The sequence below is a fragment of the Pseudopodoces humilis genome, chromosome 26, assembly GCF_049639895.1.
Source record: "Pseudopodoces humilis isolate 2021_Gansu_Grassland_sample_001 chromosome 26, ASM4963989v1, whole genome shotgun sequence".
Classification (NCBI taxonomy): Eukaryota; Metazoa; Chordata; class Aves; order Passeriformes; family Paridae; genus Pseudopodoces; species Pseudopodoces humilis.
This window is the reverse complement of record NC_142225.1, coordinates 4726947-4746285: the sequence shown is the minus strand read 5'-3', so window position 1 is coordinate 4746285 and position 19339 is coordinate 4726947. Positions and strand designations below refer to the sequence as shown.

At 52.9% G+C, this 19339-nt stretch overlaps 1 protein-coding gene and 1 non-coding gene across 2 annotated transcripts; both read right to left on the bottom strand.

Moving 5' to 3' along the window:
- Positions 1-109: 109 nt before the first annotated feature.
- KLHDC8A (kelch domain containing 8A) lies at positions 110-13450 on the bottom strand. Its single transcript, XM_005529314.2, has 7 exons — positions 13253-13450; positions 9235-9301; positions 8089-8488; positions 7016-7180; positions 5847-6062; positions 5238-5339; positions 110-5026 (listed from the first exon to the last, which is right to left on the bottom strand). The coding sequence occupies exons 3-7, from the start codon at positions 8462-8464 to the stop codon at positions 4833-4835; spliced, it is 1053 nt and encodes a 350-aa protein (XP_005529371.2). The 5' UTR covers positions 8465-8488; positions 9235-9301; positions 13253-13450; the 3' UTR covers positions 110-4832.
- Positions 13451-18444: 4994 nt separating this feature from the next.
- On the bottom strand, positions 18445-18516 carry TRNAW-CCA (transfer RNA tryptophan (anticodon CCA)). The gene has a single exon. It is a non-coding gene; the product is annotated as a tRNA-Trp (tRNA).
- Between the last annotated feature and the right edge of the window lie 823 nt (positions 18517-19339).

Here is a 19339-nt window from a genome sequence, read left to right as displayed (position 1 = left end):
CATCCATCATCCATCATCCATCCATCCATCATCCATCCATCCATCCATCATCCATCCATCATCCATCCATCCATCCATCCATCCATCCATCCATCCATCCATCCATCCATCCATCATCCACCCATCATCCATCCATGGATTCCATCTATCCATCCATCCATCATCCATCATCCATCCATCCATCATCCATCCATCCATCCATCCATCATCCATCATCCATCCATCCATCCATCCATCATCCATCCATCCATCATCCATCCATCATCCATCCATCATCCATCCATCATCCATCCATCATCCATCCATCATCCATCCATCCATCATCCATCCATCCATCATCCATCATCCATCCATCATCCATCCATCCATCCATCATCCATCCAGGTGTTCCTGTCACCCTCCCAGGCACGTGGGGCTGCAGAAACCCTGAGGTGTTCAGAGGCAAAACAAGCAAAATTCCCCTCAAAAAATTTTTTTAAAAATAATAAAAAAACCTCAAACATTGTCCCCAACAGCCAGGGCCAGCCCAGCCGCCTGTCCTGGGCCCACGGCAAGGTGCAGGAATCATTTCTGCTCCGCCACCAGATCCTTTGGAGGCTGTTCCCTCAGGAAGTTTCCTGTTTGTGCAGACAAAGCCTGCTCGGGGCCGATAACCGATGATTTTTGGCAGCAGGGCCAGCCCAGCCCTCTGTGTCGGAGCAGCCACCGAGGCTGAAAAGCCTCTCAGTAAACTCCGAGCGTGGGGAGTTCATGCGAGGACATGGCCGGGGCCGCTCCGGGATCTTTTTGTGCCTGGAAAACTCCAAGGGCTCGGCTGGGTTGGGATAAAGGAGAGCAGGCACGGAGGGTCCCGGGGGCTGCCTGGGACAGAGGGACCGGCCCAGGGCTTCCTGCAGCCCCCAGGGATGGGGGGAGCTTTGTGACAAACCCAACATTTATCCAGGGAAAGGAGCTCGGCGGGTCTCTCATTCCACGGTATCGACTGCAGAGCACTGGACCCAGCCCCGGAGATTTTTCCCGGACTGGAGCTGGGCAGCAGCATCAGGGACTCTTTGGACCCAAATCCAGCTCTGTTCCAGCCCCTGGGAGGTGTCTGGGCTCCACGGGGATGTCTTTCCATGGGAAGAAAATCCCTGAGGAGACGCGCAGCATTCTTTGTTGGACCTTGCACCACCTGGAATGGGATTTTGGAGCTGCCCCCGGCCAGGGCAGCCCAGGACAGCGGGAGGGGCTGCGGAGCTCCAGCCGCAGCTCAGCCCAGGGATGCCATCTGCTGTTCACAGCTCTGGGAAGAGACCTGGGGCTCGCCCAGCGCCGCTCAGCCCGAAACAAGCACCCCAAACCGCCGAAACACCCCAAAAGCGCCCTGCTGGCACAGCCGAAACTCGGCTCAGGTCACATCTCTGTCACCTGCACAGCCAGGCTATGTCCCGCAGGAGCCCAGTTCCCAGCAGGAGCATCCCAGGGAAGGGCAGGGATGAGGCGCAGCCCTGGGAAGGGCCAGGGGAGGGAGGTGAATGCCGCCCTCACCCTCTGCACGGATGGAAAATCCCCCCCGAGCCAGGGCGCCGGCACTCGGCAGCTCCAGGGATGTCCCAGGGATCCTGTTGGGTGTTGGGAGCTTGGGATTCATCCAGAGACAGAGATCTGGAGCTGCTTTTCCCCCCACGGGGGCTCAGAGCTGCTCCTTTGCCCCTCCCTGAAAGCTCGGGACGCTCCTGGCTCTGATTCCGTCCTCCCCCAGTCGCTGTCACCTCTCCAATCAATCCTGCAGCGGGTTCATTCCCAGGAATGAGAGCTCGGCCCGGCTCCCCAGGATTTCTGGAGGCAGAAAGGGAAGGTTCAGGCTCCGGCTGAACAAAGGATCCCTCCTCCCCCTGCTCCAGCCGAACAAAGCAGCGAGCCCGGAGCCTCGGCCACGGCGCTGAGCAGGGCCTGGGAATCAGGAGGGGAAAAAAGCTGGGAAAGGTTCCTTAAGGACAAAGGAAAATTCCTCGTTCCCAGCCAGGCTCGGTGCAGAGGCGGCTCTAGGGGAGATTTGCTGTGGTCGGGATTGGGATGGAGGGGAAATCTCCTCATTCCATTCATTTCCCGTTTCCTGTTTCTCTCCTGCCTTTCCTCTGGGAAAGCGTTGGGATATCGGGATCCCACCTGGAATGACAGAGAGAAGGAGCCGGATCCCGGCCGCGGCTCCCTCTGTCCCCGCCGTGTCCGCGGCGGCCGCACGGGGTCCTCGGAGCTCCGAACGGGGCTCTTAGAGCTCCAAACGGCGACCTCGGAGCTCTGAACGGCGACCTCGGAGCTCCGAATGGTGACTTCAGAGCTTCAAATGGCGTTCTCAGAGCTCTGAACGGGTCCTCGGAGCTCCAAATGGTGTTCTCTGGGCTCCGAACGGTGTCCTTGGAGCTCCAAATAGCGACCTTGGAGCTCCAAACGGCATCCATGGAGCTCCGAACGGTGCTCTCAGGGCTCCAAATGGCGTCCTCGGAGCTCCAAACGGCGACCTCGGAGCTCTGAACGGCGTCCTCAGAGCTCCGAATGGCATCCTAGGAGCTCCAAACAGGGTTCTTGGAGCTCCGAATGGCGACCTCGGACCTCCGAATGGTGTCCTTGGAGCTCCAAATAGCGACCTCAGAGCTCCGAACGGCATCCCAGGAGCTCCGAACGGTGTTCTCAGGGCTCCAAACGGCGACCTCGGAGCTCTGAACGGCATCCTCGGAGCTCCGAATGGCATTCTAGGAGCTCCAAACGGGGTTCTCGGAGCTCCGAACTGTGTCCTTGGAGCTCTGAACAGCGACCTTGGAGCTCCAAACGGTGTCCTTGGAGCTCCAAACAGTGACCTCAGAGCTCTGAACGTGCTCCTCAGAGCTCTTAACGGCGACCTCGGAGCTCCGTGGTGACGGCAGCGGCTCCAGACAGCGCGGGGACACTGTGGGGACACCATGGGGACAGCAGGACCCCCCTCCCCGCAGCCCGGGGAGCGCTTTAAAGGAGGGATGTGATGCCGTGGGAGTGAAGCAGCCATGGGGTCACATCCCTGGAAGTGTCCAAGGCGGGGCTGGACAGCGCTTGGAGCAGCCTGGGATACGGGAAGGTGTCCCTGCCCAAACCCTGGCAGGGGTTCGGATCTTTCTGGTCCCTTCCAACCCAAACCATTCCATGATTCCATGATTCCGTGATACCATGATTCCATGATTCCATGATTCCATGATTCCATGATTCCATGATCCCAGCCTGCCCTGACCCGTCTCTCCCACACCATCACACCTCTAGCACAGCCCGGCTCCCTCCGAGGGCTTTTCCATGGACAACTTTTAATGGGAAAACTGCTCCAAGCTGGAATTGCATCCCCACAGTTCGGACAGCGCTCCCAAAAAGTGCCTGAGGTGAACAGAACCGAGAGGAGGCAGCGGCCACGGTCACTTGTGCACCACCGAAGCCACCACCCATCCCTGGATTGCTCCTTTTTCCCAGTGAAGATCCCAAATCACCAAAGCAGCTAAAAAACGTTGGAAATCTCGAGGCTGAGGCCACCTGACACCCGGCAAAGGCAGCGGCTGTGCCAGTCCTGTGCCACCCGTGAGGAGCCAGAGCGATTCCTTGGGAATTCATCCTCTGGGAGCAGCCCCGGGCTCCAGCTCCTGCTGGAATCCCAAGGAAGTGCCACGGGATTGCAGGAAAAGCCTTGCTGTGAAGGCAGAGAGCAATCCCCAGATCCGGCTGCAGGTTTGGAGTTTCCTTTGGGGGAAAATCTGTAGGGAAGCACTGGCAGATCCCAGGATGGAGGAGGACACCACCACTGTCCCCCCCGGGGCAGCACTGACCCCTCAGGAGAGTCCCAACGCCTCCCACGCTGTCACCTTGGCCGGGATGGCTGCAGGGACACGATTGCCATGCAGGGATCTCCGGAGTCCTTCCCATGGGAGCTGTGGAGATCCAGGTCAGCTCCAGATGTCCCCATGGAGATGTGGAGAGCCAGACCAGCTCCAGATGTCCCCATAGAAATGTGGGAGCCAGGCCAGCTCCAGATGTCCCCGTGGAGATGTGGAGAGCCAGACCAGCTCCAGATGTCCCCATGGAAATGTGGGAGCCAGGCCAGCTCCAGATGTCCCCGTGGAGCTGTGGAGATCCAGGCCAGCTCCAGATGTCCCCATGGAGATGTGGAGAGCCAGGCCAGCTCCAGATGTCCCCATGGAGATGTGGAGAGCCAGGCCAGATCCAGATGTCCCCATGGAGATGTGGAGAGCCAGGCCAGCTCCAGATGTCCCCATGGAAATGTGGGAGCCAGGCCAGCTCCAGATGTCCCCATGGAGATGTGGCAGTGACAGGAGGGGACCCGTGGCCCGTGTAGGGGCTCCTCATGGGGTACAAGAGCGGCGCCAGGCAGGGAGGCACCAGAATCCCTGGATGAGGTTCCGGAGGAGCTGCCAGCAGTGGGATGGTGCTGTCCCAGTCCTGGGAGCTGCCAGCACTGTCCCAGTGCCACTGCTGGGGACAGCGAGGGACAGGGAGCTGTTCCAGGTGGGATCAGGAATGGGACAGGCACAGGAGCTGCTCCAGGTGGGATCAGGAATCAGACAGGGATCTGTTCCAGGTGGGATCAGGAATCAGACAGGCACAGGGATCTGTTCCAGGTGGGATCAGGAATCAGACAGGCACAGGGATCTGTTCCAGGTGGGATCAGGAATCAGACAGGCACAGGAGCTGCTCCAGGTGGGATCAGGAATCAGACAGGGATCTGTTCCAGGTGGGATCAGGAATCAGACAGGCACAGGGATCTGTTCCAGGTGGGATCAGGAATCAGACAGGCACAGGAGCTGTTCCAGGTGGGATCAGGAATCGGACAGGCACAGGGCCTCCACGGCCGTGCTGAGCCCCTGGCTGACGCCGCCCACGGCCAGCAGGCAGTCCCGCAGCGCGATGCTGGAGCAGGCGCAGCGAGGGGTGGGCATGGGGGGGAGGCTCTCCCACTTGTTCTTCTCCGGGTGGAAAGCCTCTGCCGACTCCAGCACCGTCGGCTGATTCCCTGGAAGCACAAAAGGAGGCGCTGGATGATGTGGGAAGCACCATCGAGCATCTCCTGGCTGCTCTGTACCCCATCCCCTTATGGGGTTTGTGTGCCCTGCTCCCTCCCACCGGCCAGGACCGGGATGTCTCCCTTTCCCAGGATGTCTCCCTTTCCCGGGATGACAATTCCCACACGTTTTTGAAGGGTTCCCGCAGTCCCAGAGGCTCACCCAGGCCCCCAGCCACGACAACTCTGCCTCGCAGGTAGCCGGCCACGAAGTCTGCTCGCCTTTTCTTCAGGTAGCAGGAGCGCTCCATCTTCATCCACCCACCTGGGAAGGACAGGACACGCTGGGGTTTGTGGGATCACCCACTCCTGGAGAAGCATCTGCCTCTCCCAGGCCCTGGCTCCTGGAAGGGCAGTTTGGCTGCTGCACCTTGGGGTGATAAAACCCCATGGAATGGGTTGGGTTTGTCCGAGGTTTTCCCATTCCGGTTGTTAATCCTGACTGGAAATCGTCCTCTAAGCTGAGCTCAAGGCAGCAGCAGATGGGAGATCTGTGCTCTGCAAGGATGGCAGAGCCCCAAACCCCAAACTGATCCCTGTGTGCTCCAAACCCCAAACCGATCCCTGTGTCCCCAAAGTGACTCCTGTGTCCCCAAACTGATCCTGGTGTCCCCAAAGTGATTCCTGTGTCCCCAAACCCAGCCCTGTGTCCCCAGACTGATCCCGGTGTCCTCAAAGTGATTCCTGTGTCCCCAAAGTGATCCCGGTGTCCCCAAAGTGATCCCGGTGTCCCCCAGCCCCTCAGCAGGGCCTGGGCTGGACCAGCTCCCACCTTGCTCGAGGTCGAACACGTCCACGGTCCTCATGAACTTGGGCTGCCGGTAGAGCCGGCCCTGGCGCAGCCCCCCGAGGCTGAAGAGCTTTTCCTCGGTGGCCACGAAGCTGGAGAAGGCCCTTTTGTTGGGAATGCTGGGGAATTTGGTCCACGACCGGGTGTCCGTGTCGAAGACCTCGAAGGCGTTGATGGCGTACTTGGATTGCCTTCCCCCTGGGAAAGGAGAGGGAATCCCGGCTCAGGGACCGGAGCAGCCTCGGCTCTCCAGCTCCCTGAGTGAAATGAGATTTTTCACCTCTCTGCACTCCTTTTCTCAGGGAAAAGCTGAATTTTCCAACCTCTCCCCGCTCCTGGCGGTGCTGGCACGGGGAAGGTTTTAAATTGCACTGGTTTAATCCAGACAAACTCAGAGCAGAGCTGGGATCGGGCTCGGGAAGATGAGAGGAATTCCCATGAGCTCGGATCCAGCGAACGCTGGACTGGCTGCTGAGCCCCTGAGGGCAGGAGAGCTGGAGCAGCTGCTCCGGTGCCAGGGATCCCAGTTATCCCAGTTATCCCAATTATCCCAGTGATCCCAGTTATCCCAGGGATCCCAGTTATCCCAGTTATCCCAGTTATCCCAGTGATCCCAGTTATCCCAGGGATCCCAGTGATCCCAGTTATCCCAGTTATCCCAGTGCCAGTTATCTCAGGGATCCCAGTTATCCCAGTGCCAGGGATCCAAATTATCCCAGTTATCCCAGTTATCCCAGTTATCCCAGTTATCCCAGTGCCAGGGATTCCAATTATTCCAGTGCCAGGGATCCCAGTTATCCTAGTGATCCCAGTTATCCCAGTGATCCCAGTTATTCCAGTGCCAGGGATCCCAGGGATCCCAGCTATCCCAGTGTCAGGGATCCCAATTATTCCAGGCACAGAGGAAGAGGAAGAGGAGAAGGAAGAAAAAAGAAGGAGAAAGAAGAGAAAGGAATGAAAATGAAGAAGGAAGAAAAAATGAAGAAAAATTAAGAAAAAATGACGGCAAAGGAAGAAAAAGGAAGAGACTGAAGAGGAAAGAAGGAGAAGAAAAAAGGAGAAAGAAGAGAGGAGGGGAGAGAAGGAAAGGCCGAGGAGGAGGAGGAGGAGGAGGAGGAGGAGGAGGAGGAGGAGGCAGGGCTGGTCCTCACCCAGCACGTAGATCTTGGTGCCCCTCAGGACAGACGTGGCCGCGTAGCGGGGCGTGGGCATGGCAGCCAGGGACACCCAGATGTCCTTGAGCACGTCATAGTGCTGCAGGAAATTGTGGGGCCGCAGGTCCAAGCCCATCCCGCCCGCAGCGTACACCCTGTAATCTGCACGGGGCAAAGAACCCCCCAAATCCCGTTAAATTACCATTGGAAACTACCAGAAACCCAGAAATTGTTATAGGAAATCACAAAAAATCCATCCCCATCCTGTAAAATTATCCCACTAAATTATTGTAGGAAAGTGCTGGAAATCCATCCCGACTCTGCAAAATTATCCCACTAAATTATTATAGAAAGTACCAGAAAATCCATCCCAACTCTGCAAAATTATCCTGCTAAATTACTGTAGGAAAGTACCAGAAATTCATCCTCCTCCTGCGAAAATATCCCACAAAATTATTATAGGAAATCACAAAAAATCCATCCCCCTCCTGCAAAATTATCCCGCTAAATTATTGTAGAAAATACCAGAAATCTCCCTCCCCTGCAAAATTATCCTGCTAAATTATTACAGAAAGTACCAGAAAATCCATCCCAACTCTGCAAAATCATCCCACAAAACTGCTACGGGAGAGCACCAGAGATCTCCTTCCCCTGTAAAAAACCCATCCCCTCCTTGCAAAAAGATCCATTCAAGGGCCAGAATTTGCTGTAAAACCCGGGAGAAATTTGGATCCGAGCCCCTGGAGCTCAGAGCCGTCCAAAACCGCTGCCGGCAGCAGCAGAGCCGCCGCCCCCGCGGCTCCAGGGCTGGTGACAACCCCGGGGCGGCTCTGGCTGTGCTCCCAACCTCCTGTGGAGCCTCCCAGCGGGGTGGGAGGTGCCAAACGCACGAGGCCCAACTTCTGGAAGAAGTTTTGGAAGATGTTTGGAAGAGGAGATGTTTTGGAGACCAGCAGATCAACCCTGGATCGTCGCCCGGAGACATTTTTCTACCCAAAGCTGAGAAAAAAACCTCCAAGCTCTCCTAGCAGATCCCCAAATCCCAGAGCCCTCTGGAGGTCTCTCCTTGCCTTTGGCCGTCACCGAGATGCCCATGGCCGCCTCCCGCAGCGAGCTGCGCTTCCTCCAGCGCCCTTCATCCGTGTTGTACATCTCCACCACCTTCAGCGGCAGCTGGTCGGCGCCCACGCCGCCGATCACCATGATCCTCTTGCCCAGCACGGTGACGGCCACGCCGGCCCTGGCCGTGGGCATGGCGGGCAGCGGCGCCCACCGGTCGGCCTCGGGGGAATAAACCTCGAAGGAATCCACGGGGACGCCGTTGTCGTCGCAGCCGCCCACGGCGAAGACCTGCCCGCCCGCCTCCACCAGCGTGGAGTACACCCGGCGGCTCGGCAGCGGAGCCAGGCGTTTCCAGTGGAAGTCTTTGGTGCTGGGCAGCTCCATGGTGGATGGTGGGAAGGGGAAATGCTGGAAAATGGGATTATGGAGCGGTTAAGGGTGGATCCTGGCAAGGATGGGCTGAGTTGTGCCCGATCGGTGCCCTGAGCGGGGGTGACACGTCCGGGAATTCCTTGGGTGCCTCCAAACCTCCCTGGGCAGCCCCTTCCAACCTTTTCCATGAGGAAATTCCTGCTGCTGTCCAAGCTGAGCCCCCTCTGAGGCCGTTCCCTCTCCTCCTGTCCCTGTTCCCTGGGATAACATCCCAAATCCCCCCCGGCTGTCCCCTCCTGGCAGGGAGCTGTGCAGAGCCAGGAATTCCCCCTGAGCCTCCTTTTCTCCGGGCTGAGCCTTCCCATCTCCCTCAGGATTCTCCAAACCCTTCCCCAGCTCCCTCAGGATTCTCCAAACCCTTCCCAGCTCCCTCAGGATTCTCCAAACCCTTCCCAGCTCCCTCAGGATTCTCCAAACCCTTCCCGTCTCCCTCAGGACTCTCCAAACCCTTCCCAGCTCCCTCAGGATTCTCCAAACCCTTCCCAGTTCCCTCAGGATTCTCCAAACCCTTCCCAGCTCCCTCAGGATTCTCCAAACCCTTCCCAGTTCCCTCAGGATTCTCCAAACCCTTTCCCAGACATGTTCTAGCCCCAAAATGTCTTCCCTGGATTTAGGGATATTCCCAGAGTGCAAACCTCGCCCTGTCAGGAGCGGAGTTGTCCTGGCAGTGCCACCTGTCCCCTGTGTCACCTCTGCCACCCCCCGAGCATCACCCCTGGTACCTCTCAGCGCCTCTTCATCAATCCTGCGGCTCCAGAGCCGCCTCAGCAGCTCAGGCAGAGACCGAGCCTAAAAATAAAACAAAACAAAAAGAGATGGGAAAATAAATTAAAAAAAAAAAAAGGGAAAATAAAATAAATCCAGGCGAGAAGGTCGGAGCTGCTCCAGGTGACATCCACAGCTGGAGTCTGCTCTCCTGCCTGCTGGGGAACTTCTCCTTCTCAGACCCACTGGATTCCTCCTCCTGATCCTGCTCATTCCTGAGGAATGTGAGCCCCCAGCTCCCCATTCCTTTGCTCCATCTCCCCACACGTCATTAGGCGCCATGCAGATGAGCTTAATTAGCGGGGGAGGACGGGGAGAGGGACAAAAGTAGGAAATCTCTTCCCATCCAACTCCGAGCAGCCGTAAAATCCGACTAATCTGAGCAAGGCTGTTTGTTCAGATTTATCTTCCCAAATCCATTTCCAGGAGGGCACTAAACAACTTTTATGTCATGAGGAAGAATAAATAAATGAATAATAAATATTATTTAATGTCATTTAATAAAGAAAATAAATTTATTTTAATAAATAAACCGGGGTTAATCAATAAGCTGATAAATCCTGCCTGGGCCAGGACCTGCCCTGGGTCCATTCCCGGTGCAATTCCCAGAAATTCCCGGCTCCACAGGGGCCTCAGGACAAAGGAACACAAAGCCACGGTGAAAAGCAGCAGCAGCACATCAAGCCACGCTTCCCACCCTCCCAGAATCCAAGGAAAAAGGGGCGAGCACTCGCCCAGCGCTGAGCATCATCCCCGGAACACCTCCGGGATTTGCAGGATCCCGGGATTCTGCTCCCACGAACCATTTATTCCCTTTCCAGGTGAATTTTCACGGACAAATCCAGCCTGGACTGGTTGATTCGCGAAGCAGAGCCAGCTCCTGTTTCCAGGAGCTCGATGGATTCGCATCCAGGCATTCCTGACCTCTATTCCTTCAAATCTGAAGTGCTGGGATGAGACACGAGCAGCAGAACCTGGGCTGGGCCGGGCAATTCCTCCGCCCAAAGCTCAGGAATAATTGCCTAAAACGGCCTAAAAATTCATTTTCAACATCCCAGCAGGCAGGGAGCGATTGGAGAGGGATGAGGATGGATTCTCCGTGGGAACAACGGAGCAAAAAAACCTGGGAATTCGGCTGGAATGCAAAGCTCTGCCTGAATTCCGCTGCCGTGGCACACAAAGAATCTGCTCCTCTTCCCTCCCGTGGATGGAATCAAGGTCAGGCTCACACGCTGAATTCCTGGATTCCAAAAATCACCTGGATTTCACCGGGAAGCGACAGCAGCTCCCGGGCTCAGGGAATTAGCGCTTCATCAGCCCGCACTAATTGACATTTGAAATCCGAGGGAAGGGAAATTGCTTTTCTATCAGCGGAGATGGGGCCGAGCCCGCTCCAGTCCTTATCCCTGCAGGATAAAATTCCTTGATTTTGATCCAGGGTCTTTTCCAAGTGGATTTGGAGCGCGGATGGGCAGGGGAGAGGGGTCAGGGCTCCAGGGGTACAGCAGGACCTCTCCTGGATATTCCCTCCAAGGAAAACCCATCCCTCGATTTGGAGGATTCGTGGAATTCATGGACCTGCAATAATTTGGGATTTGCCAGAGCCAGGCAGGTGAAATTCCAAGGGATTCACGGGATGAACAAGGGGAGATGTCAGAGCTCGGCAGCTCCTTTCCCATCTCTCTTCTCTTCCAGGATTTGGAAGTTTTGCTGCTCCAGGCTCGAAATTCCAAAGGCCAGCACATGAGCGAGCTGGAATCCAAAGCTCCTCCCATTTGGGAATGGGACAGACCCAGGATGATCCTCACAGCCCCAAAAATCCCATCCCCACCAGGAGCATCCCAAAAATCCCATCCCCACCAAGAACATCCCAAAAATCCCATCCCCACCAAGAACATTCCAAAAATCCCATCCCTACCAGGAACATCCCAAAAATCCCATCCCTACCAGGAACATCCCAAAGATCCCATCCCCACCAAGAACATCCCAAAAATCCCATCCCCACCAAGAACATTCCAAAAATCCCATCCCTACCAGGAACATCCCAAAAATCCCATCCCCACCAAGAACATCCCAAAAATCCCATCCCCACCAAGAACATTCCAAAAATCCCATCCCTACCAGGAACATCCCAAAGATCCCATCCCCACCAGGAGCATCCCAAAGATCCCATCCCCACCAGCAACATCCCAAAGATTCCATCTGCCAGCAGGAGCAGACCCTCCGTGGGACACAGGAACCCACCCAGGAGATTTCGGGGAGAGGATCCATCCTCCCCCCCATATCCCGAGGGAAAAGGGGCTGGGATCAGCCCGCTCCCGGTGCCTTCTCTCCAAGCCCGGCAGCTGGGAATGAAAGGATCAGGCTTGGAATTGTCAGCCGGGCATTCCTGACCTCGCCATAGTAACAACCACCCGGAAAAGAACAGCAACAACAAAACCCCGCCGCTTCCCTGCCTCCGCCTGGAAAAAAACCGGCAAAAAGAGGGAAAACCGTGGGAATTGGAGGAGATTTCATCGCGCCGAGCCGAGGAAAAGCAGCGGCGATCGCAGCTCGTTTTGTGCCCCCGCGATCCCGAGCATCCTTCGGGATAACGGGAGCGGCTGGGAGCCTCCCCCCGCCTCATCCCTTCCCCCATCCCGCTCCCTCGGGATCTTTTTCAGCCTCCTCCTGCCAGCTGCGACTTCCTGCAGCTGCTGATGGGAGGGAGAGGGGTTGTGGAAGGAAATATTCCCCAGCAGGAGATGACAGGGGTGTCACAGCGCCGGGACAGGGACAAAAGCTGCTTCGTTATTTATTTTGAAAGAGAGGAAAGAGCCCAAATCAACCTTTTATTTTTAATTTTATTTTATTTTATTTTAATTTTTATTTTTATTATTTTTATATTTTTATTTTATTTTTATTTTATTTTTATTTTTATTTTTATTTTTATTTTTATTTTTACTGTTATTATATTTTTATTTTTATTATATTTTTATTTTATTTTTATTTTTATTTTTACTTTTATGATATTTTTATTTTTATGATATTTTTATTTTTTATATATTTTTATTTTTATTTTTATTTTTATTTTTATTTTTATTTTTATTATTTTTATATTTTTATTTTATTTTTATTATATTTTTATTATATTTTTATTTTTATTTTTATTTTTATTTTTACTTTTACTTATATTTTTATTTTTATTATTTTTAATTTTTATTATATTTTTATTTTATTTTTATTTTTATTTTATTTTAATTGTTATTATTTTTATATTTTTATTATTTTTATTTTTATTTTTACTTTTATTTTCTTTTATTATTTTTATTTTTTAAATCCTGAACAGAAAATCAGCAGAGCAAGGTGAGGTTCGCTCACGTCACAGCTTACCTCAGGATTTTTAATTTAATTTCATATAATTAAATTAAATTTAATTCAATTTAATTTATTAAATTTAAGTTAATAGCAAGGACCCACCTGCAAAGGGTCACCCTTCCCCAGCTCCCAGCAGGATCCCGAATCCCTCCCCTCATCCAGCAGCTCCTCTCCTGCACCCGTCAGACACAGAAAGGCTTTTCCAAACCCTCGGGTTGGGTTTCCAGAGCTCCTTTCCCTCTTTTTTTCGGCCTCCGAGGGAACGGGAGGAGCTCGGGGCAGATCGCGCCTGGGGGAGGTCACAGCAACCCCATCCCTGCCGGGCCTGCTCCGGGAAAACCGCTGGAAAAACGGGATTGGGGATGCTGGGAGGGGAAAAGCTGAAAATACGGGATTTGGGAGAGGGGGGTGTGGAAGTACGGGAAATTCCCTTCCTTTTTCACAAAAAAGGGAAAAAATCATCTTTCTCCACCCAGTTTTGGAAGGGAAACGCAAACTCCAAGCTTTGTTTGTGACTGGTCCCAAAAAACCTCGGGATCCCAAAGCATCCCCCTCCAAACGACCACCAGTGAGGAATTCCCTCCTTCCTTTTTCCCAGGATTTCTCGGGAATACTCACAGCTCCGGAGCCGCCGCGCCAGCTGGAGCATGGCTGGAAATGCTCCGGATTTTCCCAAATCCTCCGAGCATCCTCTTCCTCCTCCCACTCCCCGCCGGGCTGCGAGCGGCGCTGGGAGCAGCCGGGGTTGGGAATTCGCTGCGTGGGAAGAGGGAAAGGGGAGGGAAAAAAATCCGTGTAAATCCAGCGGAGCTGGCGTTTTCCCTCTGGAAGATGTAGGACACTCAGGGCGGGGAGGGTTTCCCCCAGCTGGGCTCCTCCTCGGGGCTGTGCGTGCGAATTCCCGGCGTTCCCGATCCATCCCGGAGCCTTTTATGGATCCCCGAGCTCGCACTGGATGTTCTGGAGCGGCGGCGCTGCTGCCCGCCCTAAAGAGGGGAAAATTCCCAGGGAAAGGGAGGAAAATACCGGGAAAGGCGGAGATGAGAGGAGGGAGAGACTCTGTGGGAAGAAGGAATGGGGATGGAGGATCCCAGGGATCAGCGAGGGGAGAGCTCATCCCATGGAGGTCACCCCGAAATGGGGAAAACGGGAATGGCAAGGGCGGCAGAATCCCAAAATTCTGCTCCTGTATCCCACACAGAGCTCGGAGCAGCGGGATCTTGGATCCAATTCCCAAAATTCCTCTCCTGTATCCCACACAGAGCTCGGAGCAGTGGGATCTTGGATCCAATTCCCAAAATTCTGCTCCCGTATCCCACACAGAGCTCAGAGCAGCGGGATCTTGGACCCTTTGGAGCCAATTCCCAAAATTCCACTCCTGTGTCCCACAGGGAGCTCAGAGCACTGGGATCTTGGATCCAATTCCCAAAATTCCACTCCTGTATCCCACAGGGAGCTCAGAGCACTGGGATCTTGGATCCAATTCCCAAAATTCCACTCCTGTGTCCCACACAGAGCTCGGAGCAGTGGGATCTTGGAGCAAATTCCCAAAATTCGTCTCCTCCATCCCACACAGAGCTCGGAGCAGTGGGATTTTGGACCTGATTCCCAAAATTCCACTCCTCCATCCCACACAGAGCTCGGAGCAGCAGGATGTTGGATCCTTTGGAGCCAATTCCCAAAATTCCTCTCCTGTATCCCACAGGGAGCTCGGAGCAGCAGGATCTTGGAGCAAATTCCCAAAATTCCGCTCCTGTGTCCCACACAGAGCTCGGAGCAGTGGGATGTTGGAGCCTTTGGAGCCAATTCCCAAAATTCCGCTCATCCCAGGATTTTGCTGCCTTGACCTGGTTCTTTCAAAAGGTGTTAAAAGTTTCTTTTTTCTCCTCAAAACGTTGTGGAAGAACTTTATGGAAAATTCCTCCGAGGAGAACTTCCCAGCCAGGGATCCTCAGGGATCCATTGGATATTCCCAGGCCTTCGGGAATACCCTGGAGATGTTCTGGAGCTCTGGAAATCCTCGGCATTCCCAGGGAATTCCGCTCCTGCAGCTTTTCCCTCATCAGCACCGAGCTCGGGGCTGGGCCCACAGGAGCATCCTTGGATCCTGCAGCTTCCCAGGCTGGAAAAATCCCATTCCTAAACTGGAAAAATCCCATTCCTAAACTGGAAAAATCCCATTCCCAAACTGGAAAAATCCCATTCCCAAACTGGAAAAATCCCATTCCCAAGCTGGAAAAATCCCATTCCCAAACTGGAAAAATCCCATTCCCAAACTGGAAAAATCCCATTCCCAAACTGGAAAAATCCCATTCCCGGGCTGGAAAAATCCCATTCCCAAACTGGAAAAATCCCATTCCCAAACTGGAAAAATCCCATTCCCAAGCTGGAAAAATCCCATTCCTGGGCTGGAAAAATCCCATTCCCAAACTGGATTATAATATATATATATATATAAAATTATATATAATTATATAAAAATATATAATATAAATATAAAATACATTATATATAATAATTAAAATATAAATTAAATAATATTTAAGGATTTAATTTAATTTATATTAAATATATTTAGTATTAAATATAAAAACTATAATATAAAATATGATATATAAATATATTATTATATATAGTAATTTAAAATATAAATTAAATATTATTTATTTCATTAAGTTTATTTATATTAAGTATATTTAATATTTAGTATAAAAGATATAATATATAAATATACAATATAAAATATATAAAATATATAAAATATAAATATCTAATATATAAATATAAATATATAAATATATAAATATATAAACATTTTTAATATAAATATATAAATTTATAAGCATATAAATATATAAACATATATTATTATATATAATAATTAAAAATATAAATTCAATAATATTTAAGTATTTAATGAAGTAAATTTATATTAAGTATTTAATTAAGATGAAAACAACAACAACAAAAATAAATCCCGACAAAACCATTTTCCTGCCCAGTAAAATTCATGGATGAACACCTGAGAAAAAGGAGGAAAAATGGGATAAAACAGGGAAAAAATGGGGAATTTTAACAAGACAGGAACGGCTCAGCCACAAATCCCAGGTGTCTGGGAATGACGAATTCCCAATTATTTTGGTGCCTGAAAAAAGCGGATTTTTTATTTACCCCAACCTCGGGAATGAGGAAAATGTCGCTGTTAAAAGGGAAAAAGAATTCAAAAGATTCCCAAAAATCCATAAAATCCCTGTAATTCCACATCTGTTTCCATGGGAACAGCAGGGGAGGAGCGGGAATTCCTGAGGAGATTCAAATTCCTGCTCAGAATTCCTGGGATGGGGAATGGGGAGAAAGAGCTGCAGAAGGAAGGAAAAAATGGGAATAAAATGGGAATAATCAGCTCGGGAAATGCAGGAAAAGGGGATTTATTTAATAATGAGGAGGTTGTGGATAAAGAGGGAAAACAGGGAATTTTTTTGTGGATAAAGAGGGAAAATATGGATTTTTTTTTGGTGGATAAAGAAGGAAAACAGGGATAATTTTTGTGGATAAAGAGGGAAAAGAGGGATTTTTTTTTTTATGGATAAAGAGGGAAAATTGGGAAATTTTTTTGGGTGAATAAAGAGTGAAAAGAGGAATTTATTGGAATTGAAATCCATAGGTGCTTGGGGAAATGTTGGAGCATTTCCTGGTAATCCCTGGAAGCGCTGGGAAGAGCTGGCACTTGGGAAGGGTTGTGTGGGGTTGGTTCATGCTTGGAGGAACACGGAGGCTCCCAGGAGGAGCACGAAGCAGCTGAGATCCCAAAATCCCGGAATTGAGGCTGGAAAATCCCTCTGGGATCAGCGAGTCCGAGCTGTGCCCGATGCCCACCCCGAGCCCTGAGTGCCACCTCCAGCTGCCACCTCCAGGGACGGGGACTCCAAACCTCCCTGGGCACTTCCAAGGCCTGGCCGCCCTTTCCATGAGGAAATTCCTGCTGCTGTCCAAGCTGAGCCTCCCCTGGCCCAGCCTGAGGCCGTTCCCTCTCCTCCTGTCCCTGTTCCCTGGGATAACATCCCAAATCCCCCCCGGCTGTCCCCTCCTGGCAGGGACTTGTGCAGAGCCAGGAATTCCCCCTGAGCCTCCTTTTCTCCAGGCTGAGCCTTCCCAGCTCCCTCAGGATTCTCCAAACCCTTCCCAGCTCCCTCAGGATTCTCCAAACCCTTCCCAGCTCCCTCAGGATTCTCCAAACCCTTCCCAGCTCCCTCAGGATTCTCCAAACCCTTCCCAGCTCCCTCAGGATTCTCCAAACCCTTCCCAGCTCCCTCAGGATTCTCCAAACCCTTCCCAGCTCCCTCAGGATTCTCCAAACCCTTTCCCAGCTCCCTCAGGATTCTCCAAACCCTTCCCAGCTCCCTCAGGATTCTCCAAACCCTTCCCAGCTCCCTCAGGATTCTCCAAACCCTTCCCATCTCCCTCAGGATTCTCCAAACCCTTCCCATCTCCCTCAGGATTCTCCAAACCCTTCCCATCTCCCTCAGGATTCTCCAAACCCTTCCCAGCTCCCTCAGGATTCTCCAAACCCTTCCCATCTCCCTCAGGATTCTCCAAACCCTTCCCAGCTCCCTCAGGATTCTCCAAACCCTTCCCAGCTCCCTCAGGATTCTCCAAACCCTTCCCAGCTCCCTCAGGATTCTCCAAACCCTTCCCATCTCCCTCAGGATTCTCCAAACCCTTCCCAGCTCCCTCAGGATTCTCCAAACCCTTCCCAGCTCCCTCAGGATTCTCCAAACCCTTCCCAGCTCCCTCAGGATTCTCCAAACCCTTCCCAGCGCCCTCAGGATTCTCCAAACCCTTCCCAGCTCCCTCAGGATTCTCCAAACCCTTCCCAGCTCCCTCAGGATTCTCCAAACCCTTTCCCAGCTCCCTCAGAACTTTCCCAATCCCACCAATCCTCGTTTTTCCCACTCTCCAGCCCCATTTTGGGATGGTTTTTGGGAACAGGGCCGTGTCCCAGCTGCTCTTCAGCTTCCACTTCCCCATCACTGCTGTCCCTGCCTGTGCCAAGCTCTGCTCTTGGCTGACAGCTCTGGAATTTCACTGCCTAAAATTAGGGATGCGGAGGAGGCAGATTCCCAAATTTCCCCACGCCGGGATGTCCCAGTTCTCCCAAGATTTGGAGCAGACTCGGATGTTTTCGGTGCGAGGCTGGAGGAGGAGGGTGAGAACGGGATGTGGATCCCACAGAAATCCCAGCCACAATTCCCAGGGGGAAAAGAGGGAAAACCACGGAACTGGGAGCAGCCGTGAAAAGAGGAAAGGGAAAAACGGGAAAGAGTGAGGGAGAAAAGAGGGAAACCACCTATATATATATTTTTATATATAGATATATATATATGACATAGTATTAATAATATTTTTAATATGGATATTTTTATAAATATTCCCAAGGCAGCCTCAGGAGCAGGTTGGCGGGTGATCCCATAAATATTCCCATGGAATTTCTCAGCGTTTCCTCATGGAATTCCCAGGAGCAGCCACGGGAAAGGGGCAGAAGCAGCTTTCTCCATCGACCCCCCAAAATCCGGGAGGAATTTGGGGATCCAGGAGATCCCTATTGACCCCCAATACTTTTTAATGTTAAATATTCAACGCTCTGGAAGAATTTCCTCCAACGCTCTTTCAGATTGGGCAAAAAAACAAGACGCGAGGAGAAGCCACAGCACGAGGGGAGCTCCTCTCACCCCAAAATCTGCGGGATCCGCAGCCGGGATCACCCCAAAAATCCCGGGGGGCGCTGAAAAAGGGAGCCCCGAAGGGCGCCGTGACCCCGACGTGATTCGAACACGCAGCCTTCTGATCTGGAGTCAGACGCGCTACCGTTGCGCCACGAGGTCCTGGCAGCGCCACCTCCGCCCCTGCTGCAAAACCCTCAGCGCCAACTTCCGCTGCTCAGCCCCGCCCCGCCGGGAGCGCCCCGCACACCGGGGAGTTCCCGCACACCGGGGAGTTCCCGCACACCGGGAAGAAATTCCAGTTTTTCCCGGGATCGTCCCGGGGCGGCGGCCGCGCCTTTCCCCCGCCGCCCCCAGGGGATTCCGAGCCCGCCCCGCCGCGCTGGCCACGCCCCCTCCCCACAGCTACACGCCGGGCTGTACCACCGCCCGCCGGGGGTGGCGCGGCCATGGCGGCTGCGCGCTGCAGGGGAGAGGAGGAGGAATCCCCCCCCGTCCCGCCCCGCGGTGGGCTGTGCCGCCCCGGCGGATTTAAAGGGGCCGCGCACGGGGAGGGGCGTGCGATGAGTTGGGGGCATTCTCAGCCGAGCCCAGCCCATGGCGTGGGGGGCGGGAAAATCGCCTTTCCCGCCTTTTCCCAACATTTCCCAACTTTTCCCGCCTTTTCACACCTTTTCCGATCCATCAGCTGAGAGTTCGTGATCCCTTCCCATGGCACTCCCAGGATGCTCCTGGATCCCTCCCCAGTTCTGGATCCCTCCCTGATGCTCCTGGATCACTCTCTGGTTCTCCTGGATCCCTCCCTGATGTTCCTGGATCCCTCTCTGATGTTCCTGGATCCCTCCCCAGTTCTGGATCCCTCTCTGGTTCTCCTGGATCCCTCCCTGATGTTCCTGGATCCCTCCTTGGTGTTCCTGGATCCCTCCCCAGTTCTGGATCCCTCCCTGTTATTCCTGGATCCCTCCCTGATTCTCCTGGATCCCTC

Bases quoted from the DNA above. Each gene is read 5' to 3' on its own strand.
- KLHDC8A (XM_005529314.2), bottom strand. From the start codon at position 8,464: ATGGAGCTGCCCAGCACCAAAGACTTCCACTGGAAACGCCTGGCTCCG. The intron at 6,063-7,015 runs GTGAGGACCAGC...CTCCTTTCCCAG, and splicing joins CACCAAGATCTACGTGCTGG to GGGGAAGGCAATCCAAGTAC. The intron at 5,027-5,237 runs GTGAGCCTCTGG...TTGTGCTTCCAG, and splicing joins TGTCGTGGCTGGGGGCCTGG to GGAATCAGCCGACGGTGCTG.